At 41.0% G+C, this 14,891-nt stretch overlaps 1 protein-coding gene across 6 annotated transcripts in view; it reads left to right on the top strand.

The window, feature by feature from the left end:
* Window positions 1-14,891, top strand: part of OSBPL5 (oxysterol binding protein like 5) — a 174,126-nt gene that overhangs the window by 124,070 nt on the left and 35,165 nt on the right. For all 6 annotated transcript variants that reach the window (XM_054635593.2, XM_077179915.1, XM_077179914.1 and 3 more), the window contains 4 exons: window positions 4,101-4,181; window positions 4,830-4,931; window positions 6,522-6,725; window positions 12,496-12,580. In XM_054635593.2, the coding sequence (XP_054491568.1) occupies window positions 4,101-4,181; window positions 4,830-4,931; window positions 6,522-6,725; window positions 12,496-12,580 (472 nt within the window). The remainder of the gene's footprint in view (window positions 1-4,100; window positions 4,182-4,829; window positions 4,932-6,521; window positions 6,726-12,495; window positions 12,581-14,891) is intronic.

Raw genomic sequence — 14,891 nt, forward strand, 5'->3', positions numbered from 1 at the left:
CCATTGTCAGCGGCAAGGTCATCACTCAGTCCTGAAAAGGACAGGTTTGATTAGAGAACTGAAAAGGGACAACAATTTCTTCTCCCTATGAGTGCTGCAGCATGCTCTGGTGAAAGTTTTTGGCAGAATAACAGACTTCCCTCTTTATGAGAACCAGTATCTGGAAAGCCTACTTACTACTTTCTTATTAGAATACTCCAATGTGCTTCTTCTTTCTTTAAAAAGGACACAAATTCCTTACTCTCCCATTGTACAAAGTCTCATCTGTGGCCAATATTGTTCACATATTGTTGCAAAGAGCGGGGGCCAGATCCTGGTACCCTGAACAAGCATTATCCCAGTGTTCTTGGAAGACTTGCTGTGATGACAAATGGCTTCTCTTAGTTTTCTGCCAGCTGAGAAAGGCAGGGCAGTAGAAAGACATTATTAAATGCTCTTGGTGTGTCTTAGCAATGCGAGACCCTGCTGTGTCTTGGGAATCTTTAGAGCTGATGGGCCCAAATTTACTGATCTTATGTATGCCACAAGGTACAATCAAAACCATTAGGACAGATTAATGTAAAAATATGAAATCATATTATTTAATCCTGGGGGAACTATCATTACTATCAGCAGCATGGAAACCTGTGGTGTGCTCTCCTGGAAAGTTAGATCCCATCTGTCCTGTGAGAAAGCAGGAACTTTTTAAACCCAGAAACACAATGCTTTTTGCTCTGTAGAGCTGGAGATCACCAGTTTCCTTGCCAGCAAACTGCTCTTTAGGATCGGTGATGGTGCATCCTCATATGCATAACAAGAGGCAAAGTTGGGAAGGAGACACAATCAGTCTGCCTAGTTAAAAACTAACTGGGGAACTGTCAAAAGCCCCGGGTCAGGCACATCTGAAAGCTCATCCATGGCTCCTAGTTAAAACCATGGCTTAGTTACAGTAACATCTTCTCTCTCTTCATAAAACATTTTGCAACCATCTTGGGGAGCTCTGTTATTGGTCACACAGCTGGTAGGTACATTACAGTTTTTGGGAAATAGAAGCACAGAAACTTATTTTCCCATGCCTAGAAATTCTTATATGGACAGTGAGTACCAATGTTACTGCTTCTTTCTCACCCACTCTCAAGCCTGTCTGGGTGACCACCATCCCTGTGTCCCTGTTTCCCCTTACAGGCCAGGTTCACAGATTCAGCATGTCCAGGTGTAGCCCAGATCTGGGGAAGGGAGTGTCTGAAGGAAGCAGTGCAGTGGTTCAGGAGCCACCAGAGCATCCTCCAAAGCTCTTCACCCAGCTGCTTTGATTAGGTGGAGCACCAGTATGGAATGGTTTCAGACAAGTTCCACTGTATTTATTGAGCTCCTGAAGGCTGTGCTGGTGTCAGGGGAGATTACCCCTTCATCAGCTGTTGTGTGCTGTGGTTTGATGGTGTGCACAGCAGTATTGGCTGGAATTGGGCACCAGTGCCCTTGGTCATAGAGTCAGCTCTCCCAAAGAGTCAGAATCAGTGTCTGCCTGTGTGAGCATCCCAGGTTTAAAGCCTTGTGCTTGTTCAACTCTATTTTTAGCGTGACCCAGAGAGACTCCAAGGAGAAGGCCAGGTGGGGCTGGTGGAGCAGTGGAAGTGCCTCTGTGTGTTGTCAGTCCCAGTTCCCCATGAGCTGCAGGTCTAGGCTCAGGTTTGCTGTGGTTGGAAGCCTTTCTGAATTCACCTGCCAGCGAACTCCCCAAGCTAAGTGAGCTTAGAGGCCAAAATTTCATTCTTGAGATAAGTACTAAGGTGCAATTTTCTATATAACCAGCAACTGTAACTTGTTTTAATTAGTTTGGAAAAAAGCATTCTTTGTATCCTGATGCTTTGCAGGCACCTGAGCAGTATTTCCTAGAATCTTGGGAACATCTGTGCTTTTGCTGCCTCTCACACTGGCTAATGAGGACTGGTACACAGTGTTTCTCTCTGTGTCTGATCTCTCAGGCCAGAGGGAGTGAAATTACTAATAAACAATTGGCTCATAGTTGTGTCTCAAGGACAGGACATTCTTCCTGCTAATTGGGAGAAAGGGGGAGAATTATTTTGACCGATTTCAGAGGACATACATCTCAAATCATGAAAGCATAATCTCCTAATAATTCTGAAGGATTTTTGCTCAGAGATATTTAGGCACTTGGAAAGGTTTCTTTATAGAGAAAGGCTTATAGCTGATCTCCCAAATGTCTACTACTGCCCTTTGAAATGTGACAAAGACCCTGTGGGCACAGCTCTCTGATCATTTGTCACATCTGTGCAGTGGTCCCCACCATAAATCTTGTGGTTTTACAGTAAAATCCCAAGCACAAAATACAAATCAGAGACTGCATTGCAGGCGGAGGAGGCCAGCTTAGCTTTCTGTGAAAACAAAACCAGCAAACACTGAATAGTTTTCAGGAGTCCAGGAGATGGCCTTTTCTTTGAGTGGATCCAAGTTGACTTGTGAGCTAAACAGTCAGATCAGGACTTTCCTTGGCCTTTGTGTGTCATCATAGAGTTTTCATTTCTCTATTTTTAAAGTATCGTGTAGTTTTGGTTTTAGTGAAAGAGTACTACAAGGGGATGTGAGAACAAGTAATGGCTTCTACAGTGACTGTGGCTCTGTTGCAAATTGCAATTTCTGCCCTGATTTCTAATTCTGCATAATCTACAAGGAGTTTTGCTCAGCTGAGCAAGCACCCTTATCTCCCATTTTTGCTCCTGCCCCTGTCTCCAAGGTATAGTTGGTGGCTTGTTTGCTGTGATCTGGTCATGCATTTCTGTGTTTTTCTCTGAGTCATGTGAAAAGGACTGATCTGGCTGTCATTAAACATTTTCCTGCTCACACTAATGTACAGTATAGTTCATGGCTGTAGTAGCCCAAGAGGTTTCTGTGTCACTGGGAGGGAAAGAGGAAGTGGGTATCTTCAAACTGAAGGTGCTGTAAAATTATTACATCCATTTGTGACATCAAGGAGAGAAATTCTGAGAGCCCAGTGGGTTTGTTTCACATCATAGCAGTGAATTTATAAATGGGAAATACATTTGATACATTTATTCCTTAGTACACCTCATTTTTGTGTCATACTCATTAAATCAAAGTGGCTGAGGGCTGAGCTTTTCTTACAAAACTGTCATGTGTGAGTGGGAGAGACAGTGCCTGACCCCAAAAGATCACTGTCTGAATGCATCAGACACATGAAAGGTTGGAGGGAAGAGAGGTACAGAGAGAGAAAGTAACTTCCTCAAGGTCACATAAAAAGCAGCAGAGTCCAGACTGTACAATAATTCTTTCACCACTAACCTTGTCCAGGTTTTGTACAATTTTCTGACAGAACCTTTCCACGTGGGGGTCCTCGTTGTGAGCTGGGCTCTGGAGAGCTGCACTTTCTAAGCAACCTTTATTTTGGTAACAGTAATGCTGTCATTATGCCTAATGAAAGTAAAGCATTTCTGCAGCCCATCAGCACAGCCATGGGATCAGTCTGTAGTTTCTGAAAGTGAGTTTAAACAGCACTGACACTATCAAACACCATTTGAAGTGACTGTGTGTATTTAGTGCTTCACTTTGCAAGGCCAAGATGAAGGTGATTTCCTGTGTTATCTATAACATGATTAGATTATTTCTTGCCCACCCATGTTTTTGGACATTTAAGTCAGTGCAACAGTCATTGCCAGTATCAAGTCTAGTTCTGAAAAATCTTTAACAAATTCCCCATAAGTTCTGTTCTAGAAACTGAAATGTTTTCAGATCTGAATGGAGTTGGACAGTTTTCAAAATTAGAAATAATTGTTTAGTTTTCTGTTTTGTTTTATTGTTTTGTTGGGTTTTTTCTTTATTTTTTAACCAAGATTAATGTCTGCATAGGAGAAATACAAAGAAAATTTGGTGGGGAATTTTCCAACCAGCCGTGGGTATAAAAAGGAAGTTTGGACTGCACTGTAGATATGCATTTTGTGCACCTGTTCAGTGTTCCACTGCTGAAGTCTGCAATCAGCTCTTTCATGGATTCCTGAAAGTTGTAAACAACACTTTATCAAAGCAAAACTTGAACATCTTCATGTTAACACATTCCTATTTTCTTCACTCCCCATTTTTTTTAGATCGAGTATAAGCTTTGCAATGGGTCTGACAAAGAGTGTGTGTCTCCAACAGCCAAATTCATGAAGAAGGAAACACTGAAGGTAAGTTCAAAGCAGCCAGGTCATGATCAGCTGACTTTCTTTTAAAAACAAATGGTACCTTCCAAACAAGCCATTGGAAACAAGTCAGAGTCATTTCCCAAGACCCAGAGAAGCCTCTGAATCTTCTAGGAGTCATTAGAGGCCAAGGACATTGACAGGCTTTATATACAGGATTAGATTATATACTGCAAGCAGAACAGATCAGTGTAATTATTTCACTGTGTTTATATGTTCTGGAGCCATTAGGCACCTCAAGAGGATTGTAATCCTTCACTGCTCTTGTTAGGACAGACTTGCCTGAGCAATCTGAGCAAATTGTAGCTTGAACGCTTGCTTGTCTACCAAACCAAAAGTATAAATAAATGAAATTAGATACAGTTTCTTGAATTTGAGGAAGGCTGGATATCCATCCTCTTTCCTTTTCCTCAAAAAAAAGACAAACTAGGTTGTCTTTAATGAAACTTCAGGAGCAAAGAAATTGCTTGTTTTCTCATTATGTTTTTATTCCTCCTTGTGCTCATTTCTGGGCAACCTGTGCTGGGTCAATTTCTTGCTGTGCTATACATAACTGTCCTTAATGCATTATGTTCTTTCCTCCCCAAAAGAGGCCATGATTACAGCTACTATATTTTCTCTGTTCTCAACCAGGTACAAAAAAAAAATTACAGACAGGAGAAGAAAAGAGCTACCAAACAACTCTTCAGTGCTCTGAAGGATCCCAGTGTGGTGATCACAGCAGACTGGCTGAAGGTATTTGATACAGACCATTTCTTCTGAGGATGTGGGAAAAAATAAGTGAGATGTGAAGTAATTGATGTGTCTGAGATGTATGCACTAGCACTTTTGTAAGTGAAAGAAGACCAAATAGTTTTCAAGCTTTAACTCAAGCTTTACTTAAATAACTGCTATAAAAATAGAACTGTGGGTATTTACTTTCCACCTTAACTCAGTCGGTCTATGCCATGTCCTTAAGCAGCCAAAAGGGCTCAAAAAGGGCATGGTACAATGGGAAGTGATGTTTCTCTCTTTGTTCCTCTCTGAAAGACTCTTTTGGCCTCTTCCCATAAATGTGGTTTTGTACTTAACCGGGAATAGACTGAGTAACAGCCTGAAAATGGGCAGATACAGCTTGTTCTATTGACAATTGGATTTTCTGTTGTCACAGCACAGAATGAAACATATTGTACCTGATGACAACTGCAATTTCTCCTTGTGCACAGACTCGGGTAGTGACAGCTTCTCATTGAAATCCTGAAACTTCTGTGTGGCAAAGTAAATCTGGATTGACATTGAGAGATGAGCACTGGTTTTCTCCTCCTTTGGGGCCATTTAGTCTTCTCAAATAATAGTGAATGGTTGAACCTTTTATATTAGCAAAACCTAATTTTCAAACATTGCCTAACACATAGCTCTTAAGAAAAACAAAGTAACTTAAGGATCTCATGAAACAATACAGTTGCATTTGGTTAGTGGTAAAAACCTCCAACATTGTTCTGCAATTATTATTAGAGGTCAGAAAAGTGACATGCTTATGATTTATTTGAGAAGTTAGATTGGCAGCATGGTCTTCCTGTAGTGTTTACTGTTAATGAAAAATAAAAAAAAAACCAAAATACTTGCATGTTTGCTGTGACTGGAAATTTCTGGTGAGCTGCAAATAATGCTGGGCCACAAAAACAGAACACAGAAAAGACTTGAGGTTTGGCTTCTGCATACTGAAGGCAGGAAGACCTTAGGCAAAATCTAACCTTACTGAGAAACTTCTCCATTCTTAAAGCTGTTATCTTTAATGTACTCTTATCAGATTTAATGTTTTCTATACAAGAGAGAGCTGCATTGAGCTCGACAAAGAAGTAAAGCAGCTGGAGACAGTACTTTTAAAAATGGGGTATTTGACAAAACCCATTAATAGCAGTGTTCTGCAGAACACTATTAAAATGACTTATAAGTCAAGTTAGACTAGCTATAACATTTTTATATGCAATGTTCTAATTGGCATGTCCTCTGTGATTATTAACAGATCATTCTCACATGGGCCAGCAGTGCTCATTGCCTAAAAAATTAACCAAGCTGCTAACACTGAGCTAGTAATAAAAATAGGAAGAATACTAAGCCAGTAATAAAAATACGAAGACAAGATTCTGCTATCCAGATTTCCAAGTTTTGGGATTTTGCTGTTAGGTCCCTAGGACTGTTCAGGGAACACCATGTGTTTTCCTTAGGAAGTGTATCATGGTACAGCCTTGGAATAACCATACTGGAAATACTGTATCAATATTGAATAAATGATGGATTTCTTCTAAGCAACAATGTAGATGCAACTTTTTTTTTTCCCTCCAGATTCGGGGGACTCTGAAGAGCTGGACCAAACTATGGTGTGTCCTGAAACCAGGAGTGCTGCTTATTTATAAGACGCCAAAGATCGGACAGTGGGTTGGGACAATTCTGCTCCATTCTTGTGAGCTGATCGAGAGACCCTCCAAAAAGGATGGCTTCTGCTTTAAACTCTTCCATCCTTTGGATCAATCCATCTGGGCTGTAAAGGTAACAATCCTGATGAGTCAAACAACCTCTTCATGGTTACCAAAGTTTCTGAGTAGTGCCTAGGTATTGCCTAGCACTGATATTATTTAGTCATTCAGTTGCTGTTAGCAGTGGTGAATTGACTGCATAAAAAGATTAAGGATACCAAAGCTTGATCATTGAATGACATCAAAGATACATAGTCCTTGTGATTAGTTCCACAGATGTATCATTCTCAGTGTACAGAAGCCTGCATAGATTGAGGAAAAAGGAAATATGTTAGTGCAGGAAAAAAAGTTAAATACCTAGAAGCTATATCAAGCCATGACCTACATCTTTGAAAGGAGTTGGGCATAGACACAGTTAACTAAAGTCCCCAAAACAAGGACACAGAAAGCACCAAGTGCTTCACACAAGACAGGGAGATGGTTGGCAGAGTGACAAAAAACAGGTTTATAATTTGACTTATTTTTTTTCTAACGCCCCTGAGGTTTGGATTTGTTTGCAATGGACTTGGAACTCAGTGTTCAGCTCAAGCCTTGACTGTTGCACAAAAGCATGACTTCAGATAGCCCTTATTGTCTCATCTTTGAAATAGAAATAATGGGATTTTCTCCACTTCATTTTGACTTATTCTTCAGGCTGAGGCAATCCCTTCCTGTACACACAGTGGCTCCTGCAGTGACCTCTGGATCTCCCTGTAACAAAAATTATTAATAGTTTTTTACACTTTTTGAAATAACTCCCTGCAAATCTTTAAGAGCTGTATTCCTTTTTCTTCTTTCTTTTAAGAATAGGCAAAAAAAAAAAAAAAGAAAACAAAATTATGTAATGCATATGAGCAAAGAGGAAGATCCCAGCACCTCCTGAGAGCCACATCTTTTGGATACCCTGAAGACAAAACTTAAATGTTCTTGTATTTGTTTCCCTGTCAAAACCAGTGACAAAACCAGAGTTACTGCAGATATAAATTCTCTAGGAGACATCACAAGTGTAAATAAGGCATTATGAGTTGATGCCTTGCTGCAAGGTAGTCAGCAAAGGGAATGGAAATGGAGAGACTCACGAGAGTGCAGTGAAAGCACTTGTCATGGCATCAGGAGTTCTGACAAAAGGGAGCAGCCCTGTGGGAGCAGATCAAGCAGACACACTTCTGCTCATCCGTGCAGTTAATTGAACAGTTTTAAACACAGCTCTACAATCGCTATAAAAAGCCTTTCCATTTTTAATAAGGTAGGAGGAGAGAAATAAAATTAACCTCATCAACCAGGGGTGAGAGCTGCTGATTTCTGCCAGCAGCTCTGATTTGTGCCTAAATGCATTGCTTTTCCTTAAAGTTTCAAAGGTTTCGTTGCTATCTTGCTTCTTATTCAGTTTTGAGAGTTTTGATGCTTTTTAAATTCAGAACATGCATCCAAGAAGGTTGTTGATGATTTACTGTCTGTCAACAAAAGCCTTCTTTGTGATTTGACAGGTCAACTGAATTCTTCTGAGAAGCACAGTCAGAGGAGGTAGTGAAAAATAGAATCAAAAGTGCAGTCAAATACTGAGAGGCAGAGTTGCTGACAGATCTGAAATGTTGCACTAGGATGCCTTTCCTTTGATATGAAGCATCCCAAAGAAAGAGGAGGTTTTATCAGTGTGTGTATGCATTTAAATATGTATATCTAACTCTTGTGTCTCTTGAGAAAACATAAGATGGAAATAAGAATTAATATATTAAATGTGAAGGGAGTATATATCTGAAAATGTTTGTGGACCAGAGGAAGTCCAAAGAGGTTTAAATTTTAAAGTCAAAGTAATATCCTGCATCTCTTGAGATATACTTAGAAAGCCATATTTGAGCTGCATAGTAGGATACTCCCTGAAACCTGAGTTCAGCCTGGATTGTTGTGTGTGATAGATGCTTTCAGCCAGAAGGTAAACACCAAAATACACATCAGGAAGAAATCCACCAGTGAGCTGCTTGATGTCAAAGAGGCTGTCTGCACTCTGTCAACAGTTTAAGGCTGAAACTGCTAAAAATACTGTTTTATTTTATGTCATTTCACAGCCTCTTTTTAAAGCAACTGGAGCCAAATTGACTGATCTACATTGGTTGTGTAAAACTATGCAAAGAAAGTCTGTTTCTCATGGAATATAGATTCACTTGAGCTTAAGCAAAAAGCCCAAGTTACTGTCCATCATACTAGAAAGAAGAGGTGGATGAACACCTTTCATTCTTGCCCAAAATGGCTTCTGAAATTTTCAGAGGTTATCCAGATTAGAGTTGATGGTCCAGCTTTCACTCTCATCATTGGATTTGCAGTTTACTCAGGGGAATTACTGAATATCTTTGTACATATTGGCCTGGCTGCCCAGCAGATGTTTGGAGCTAACTCTGGGGTTCAGCCCTGGAACAAATGTCTAGTTCAGGCACTGCCATAGGCCTTTGATAGGTAGTACTGGCCAAATAAATTTGATGTGCAGGCATTTAACTTCAGTTAAATTCATTTAACTTCAGAGCAGGACAAGATTTTGGGGCACCTTTCAAGATAAGATGTAAAGGCCATGGCTTATAGTTGAAAGCTAAATATGTGCACCAGGGTACTGTTTTTCCTATAAAGCTCTCTGGGTTCTAGAGCTGTCTTAGAAGTGTATTGCTGAGGGAAAGAGTTCTTTATTCTATACTGTTTCCCTGGCTTTTTGAGAGTTTCAGCCTGAAACTCCTTTGCAATGCACACGGATTAGACCTTTTATCTATTGGTTCCATCCAGGCCTTTGTACATGCAAGGCCAAAACTGTCAAGGTCCCAAAATCAGCCAGCAGTGCAAGCAGCAGTAAGAAAAGCTTCCCCTGCATGCTCCAAATGCTGCTGCAGAGTCTCCTTGTCCAGTGTTTGAGGGCAGTGTGATCCCACACTGCTCCTGGGAAGAGACATTTGCTGAGGTTGCTGCAGGAGACTGGGGGATGCCAACCTGGTAATTCGTGTGAGAGTGTGGGTGTCTGTCCTCTTGCTGCACAGAGGGAGTGTAGAGCTATCAGCTGGCAGGGTTTGCCTGCCTGTCCCAAAAGATGTCCTGGAATAGGTTGTATTTCCCTTCAAGCTTGCACAGAAGCTGGCTGAACATCATGGTGGGGGAAGGCTTTCATTATCTGCAGCCTGTTCTGACATTTATTTATAACAATAAGTAAGTTGGGGTGAGACCCACTGTATCTGGGAAAATGTTTAATTTGAATTTTGTTGATTTGTAAGAATTTGAGTCATTTCTTTAAAGAAAAAGTTCTAGAAATGGTCTTGCACTGCTGCTTTTCTAGTTGTTATTCTATTCCAGAATACAATAGTTTAATCTTCATCCTTGTGGTTATCCACAGTACTGTTAAGGAGATTTTTTTCCCCCTTTTTTTAAGCTTTGTTTTATGGCTCTCTGAGATGTCTTGTCATACTATCCAAAACTGTCAGTCCTCTCCATTTTTCAAAGCCCAGTCACCCTGTTTCATAATGCCTTTTGAGTCTCAAATCAGATGTAAAGATGGGAATGAACACATGGTGGTCCTTTCTTAGTTGTACTGCACAGGGGCTGCAGCTGGACTCTGGGTGCTGGTGCAGCTGGGGTAATGCTTTGAGTGAGGGATGGTCATTGGCATGGTGCTCAAGGGCTGGGAGGCAGAAAGCATCATTATCTCTGCTGTGCAGATACAGAACATCATTTAATCTGTGCAGATGTTGGCTTTATTTTCATGGCCTCCTCTCTTTGCTTTTTCTGTTGGAAATGGCCCCCTCCACCCAGAACGTGCCTTACTGTTGAATATGTTTCCTTAACAGAGTGACCTGGCTGCTTCTTGAGTTCATCCATGTGCCTAAATGCCTCTTAGAATCTTGTGTTATCACTTCCTTCCCATTTCCCCTTTTTTTAATATTGTTTCTCTGTATCGGTACTGTTAGGTTGTGGGGTTTTTTCTCAAACAGAGCAAATATCCACTTTTGCACTAAAAACACAAGTAATGATGTTATCAATAGTTGTCCAATGCCCTGCTCAGCTGCAAGCAGCTGAAAGGAAAACTGCCATGGGGAATGATGCCTGATTGCATTAATGTCACTAGTAATGTCTTAAGCTGCTCTGCTCTGGTTTACAAATCAAATCTCAACTTTGCCAGTCCTGACTATTAAGCCTTTAAACAGTCTTAATTTTGTGAACCTCCTGTGGGAGAGGGGAGGAGAAAAAGTAAGTAACAGGGAATCCAGTTTCTCTTGGCAGCAGAGGAGCCTCGCGGATGTGAAGCCAAGAAGCTTAACTAGAGCTTGTTGTCTTCTTAACACTTCGTCTTCATACACTCAGATACAATTTCCTTTTACTACTTTAATTTTTTTTACTTTTCCTACTTAAAATTCTGTCCAAATTTTGGTTTTCTGAGTATAACTTAAAAACAAAAATCCAGATAAAATGGCTATTTAACTGTGAAGCACTTGTGTACAGGAGCAGTTTTTAATAGAAGTCACAGTTCCATGCTTACCAGCTAGGAGGGAGGAATCCTTCTTTCAAGGAATATGATTGGATACGATAAAGGTCCATCTAAGGGAGGAAAGTAATACTCAAACTGCAAAAATCTGCCTAGAGTTTTTCAGCATTGTGTGGTATTCTCTAGAAAGTCAAGGAAATCTGTATTGGATCATCCTGGAGCATCCTCTTGCTCCCCCCTGCAGGTGACATAGTGGTCACCGAGTATTGGTGATGTTTTTATTTCTGACATAGTGTCTTGCATATTTGAAAAAAGATCTGCTTTTATGTTATTTGTAACAAAGTGAGGAAGAGGATGAGCTGGGTCACTTTGAAAATGCAATGAAGGAGGAGAGATTTCTATTTATTTCTGTTTGGTTATGGCACAAAGCCCATACCATGAAGAGTATGAAGGTGAGTTCACTGCATACAGGAACTGCTTTTTCTTAGCATCTTCTGGAGTTCAGAAGAGAAGGAAGCAGGGAGGAGATCAAGGAGGGAGCCTGTGGTTCTGCTCAAAGAAGTGTCTCATCCAGGATGAACTTTGCTTCCCTGGGCATCATTTCTGGAGGGTCATGCTGAAAGCATGGTGGCAGGATGTTTACGAGACACATTTTATTTTTTTGCCACAGCTTCTAAATGAAAGGCAGCATAAAGTGAGCAAAGCCTGAAGTGTCTGTCACCACAGGCACCACAGCCTAAGGGTTCTCTGGATTTAAAGGTGAAGGATTGCAACCCAGTAGAATGTGCCCTTGCTGGGAAACCTTTGGTCCTCAGTCTGTGGTTTTCCCATCTTCACCTTTCCCACAGACTCAGGATGGAGTTTCCCCTTTGTTTACTTCCAGGAGAGCTGCTGTTGCCTCTCTGCTGGAGGCACTCAGAGCACAAGGTGTGGCTCTGTTGCTTTTGTGGTGGTGAGTGAAGGGTGTTTCATGTGAGTGTGTCTGGCTGCCAGCAGACTCCACGTGCACCTCATGGAGCAATTCCTTCTGGTGATGCACAAAGGTTTGACTGATTTTGTCCCAAGTGACTGCAATAAGATCTTTCCACTCCTGCATATCAGAATAAACATAGCAGGTTTTGGGCTGAGCATAGGTTAGACCAAGCCCCATTATCATAGGAGCTCATTACTGCCTTGGAGCTGCAGCGGCAATATCGTGACTACTAATGAGTCTCTCCAAATTTTTCCATCTGCTCCTGCCTTCTTTCCTATCACAAACATGCACACTCTGCCTGGGAAGGGTGGAAAGACATTGAACAGTCCATTGCATCTTCCAAAGACCTTACATCTTTCTGTCTGTGTGCATTTCCAGGGACCAAAGGGAGAAAACGTTGGTTCGATCACTCAGCCTCTTCCCAGCAGCTACTTGATTTTCAGAGCAGCCTCCGAATCAGATGGTAAGTTTGGGGGTTGTTTGCTTTCTCCAGATAGCAGACTTCCTGCTAGTTAAGAAAATAGGTTGATATTTAAAAAAATAAGTGTATAAAGGAAAAAATGGTGGCTCACCCAGCTTGAAAGACTGCTCTTAGCAATGGTCAGAATAAGTCAAGCAGACTTCTGGCACATTTCACTGACCTCACTGAACAGCCACCTCTCTGGCATTGTGTATGGAAGAAGGACTTAGGCTTCTCATTGGGGAAAACCACTAAGTCAGTATAAACTAAAGGGTGGAAGTCCCAAAACTGATATGAAAAGGGCTCTGTGTCCTCAGTTGAGCAGAGACTTCATTGTCTTATCTGCCTACATCTTACTCTGTTGGGGGAAAATGGCATGGTAATATTGAAGAGCTGTCACTAGGTGCCTTTCAGCCACCTGAGTTTTGCTGTAAACTATTTGTGCTGTGGTTTGCAGTATAGCAGGCCCAGATGCTGGTGACTCCACATGCAAAACACTATTCTGGGAATTTGCAAAATTATGGAAGGTAAATTTAGGTCAGTATATAACAGACATGCCAGCTTGCTATGTGAAAATCTCTATAAATTACTTCAGAGGATGTAAAATATCAGTGATTTATAAGTAGATAAGAAGATTAAAACCATGTTTTCATTCCATTTGACCTTCAGACTACTCTAATTTTTTTTCATAGCAAATTAACCTAGGCTGTTCGTTTTACAGATATATTTCACCTACCCCACTAAGGGGGCTCATCTATCTCATATGTTCCTTTGGGTCTCATCTAGAGTAGCTTTAGGGACATAAGGGCTTCTTGTGGAGTGAAATGGGCTTTGAAAGTAATGTCCTTCTATTCCAGTGATTAGGTTTTACATTTTCCTAAGAGATGGAAATGAAACAATGCAAATGCACCTTTGGCATAACACAGAATAGGAGGAAACCTTCCTTCATTGCAGACTTCTGTGCTATTTTCCTCCTGCAATGAAAGGAGGACAGTTCATGGTGAGGGACACCATCATGACATTGAAAACTGCTCACAGATGTTAGTGCAGTGAAATTATATGAAAATAAGCAGAACTTATATAGGCCCACAGAAACACATCTATTTCCTAAATTAGTCTAAAAGTCTGCTTTTGTAGCTTATTTGTGTAAAGGAATACAGGATTCTAACCTGGCTCCAAATATCACCTGCCTAGAAAGAGATAGATTGATGCAATCATCCCTTGTGGGGAAAAATAGTGCTGTAGGGTAGAGCTGCTAAATTAGAGGCATTTCAAACCCTGGTTATACACACAGCCCACAGAACAGATACACAGAACAATCCCACAGAGTTCTTACGCAACCAAATAACTTCAACAACTGTCTGTCAATCCAGATTTTATAAAATATTATTTCCTTAGAGACCCATGCACTTGTCTTTCTACTAGTTTAATTATTAATGATTAAACCATAGAGGTGGCCTGGGAAAGAGACCTGTGGCTGAGCTTCTACTCTCTCTTTTTATTATGTCTGCCATAGGCCAGTTACATGGAGTAGAAGAGCTTTAGATTTGTTCTAACTAACCTTAAGTTAGTTATTGCTCCTAAGGTAGCAATAGCTCCCAAGAGATCATCAGAGGTAAGACTTTTCTAGCTGTGATCTCTCTGTCTGGGTCGTACAACACGTGGTGGAAAAGCACAAAAGGGACCGTACCTGGCATGTGAGAATTTTCAGTGTTGAAATGCCTGTGGGAAGTTTTCTGCCCAGTGAATTATTAAGTTTCTCTGGTGTCAAAAGAGCTTAAAATAGTGAGTCACATTTTGAGAGCCAAGATGTTGGCCAAGATTCTTGGGAAGCATGCAGAGGCAGAGCAGATCAAAATAGAGTTACTTTCGGTTTAGTGTGATTTTCCTTTACTTTGCTGCTTTTCTCCAGTGGGATCCTAATGTTAGATGGAAAGCTAATGTGATCAAGGGAAGGAGGAGGAACTGAGGTGCCTCTCAATCAAATATCCTAAATGAGTATGTATAAAGTAACTAGGGCCTTTGGTTCAGGACAAAATACAAGCTCTTGAACAGCACCAACAGTGCCCTAGAGCCACCTGCTCTAGGAGCACCCACATTTTGCCTGGTAGATTCTGAGCCTGATGCGGTGATCGTGAAAGCCAAAACTTTGGGATCTGTCCATTTAGCAGTGGACTTCACCAAAAAAATTGATACTCAATTGCACCAGAAATATTAGCATGAAGAGTGGTGTAATTTTCAGCTGAATGAGAGTATTTGACTTCCCAGCTGAGGTCAGTGAGCTGTGGAAAGTGGTCATACTTTGTGTAGGAAG

The sequence above is a fragment of the Agelaius phoeniceus genome, chromosome 6, assembly GCF_051311805.1.
Source record: "Agelaius phoeniceus isolate bAgePho1 chromosome 6, bAgePho1.hap1, whole genome shotgun sequence".
NCBI classification, from domain to species: Eukaryota; Metazoa; Chordata; class Aves; order Passeriformes; family Icteridae; genus Agelaius; species Agelaius phoeniceus.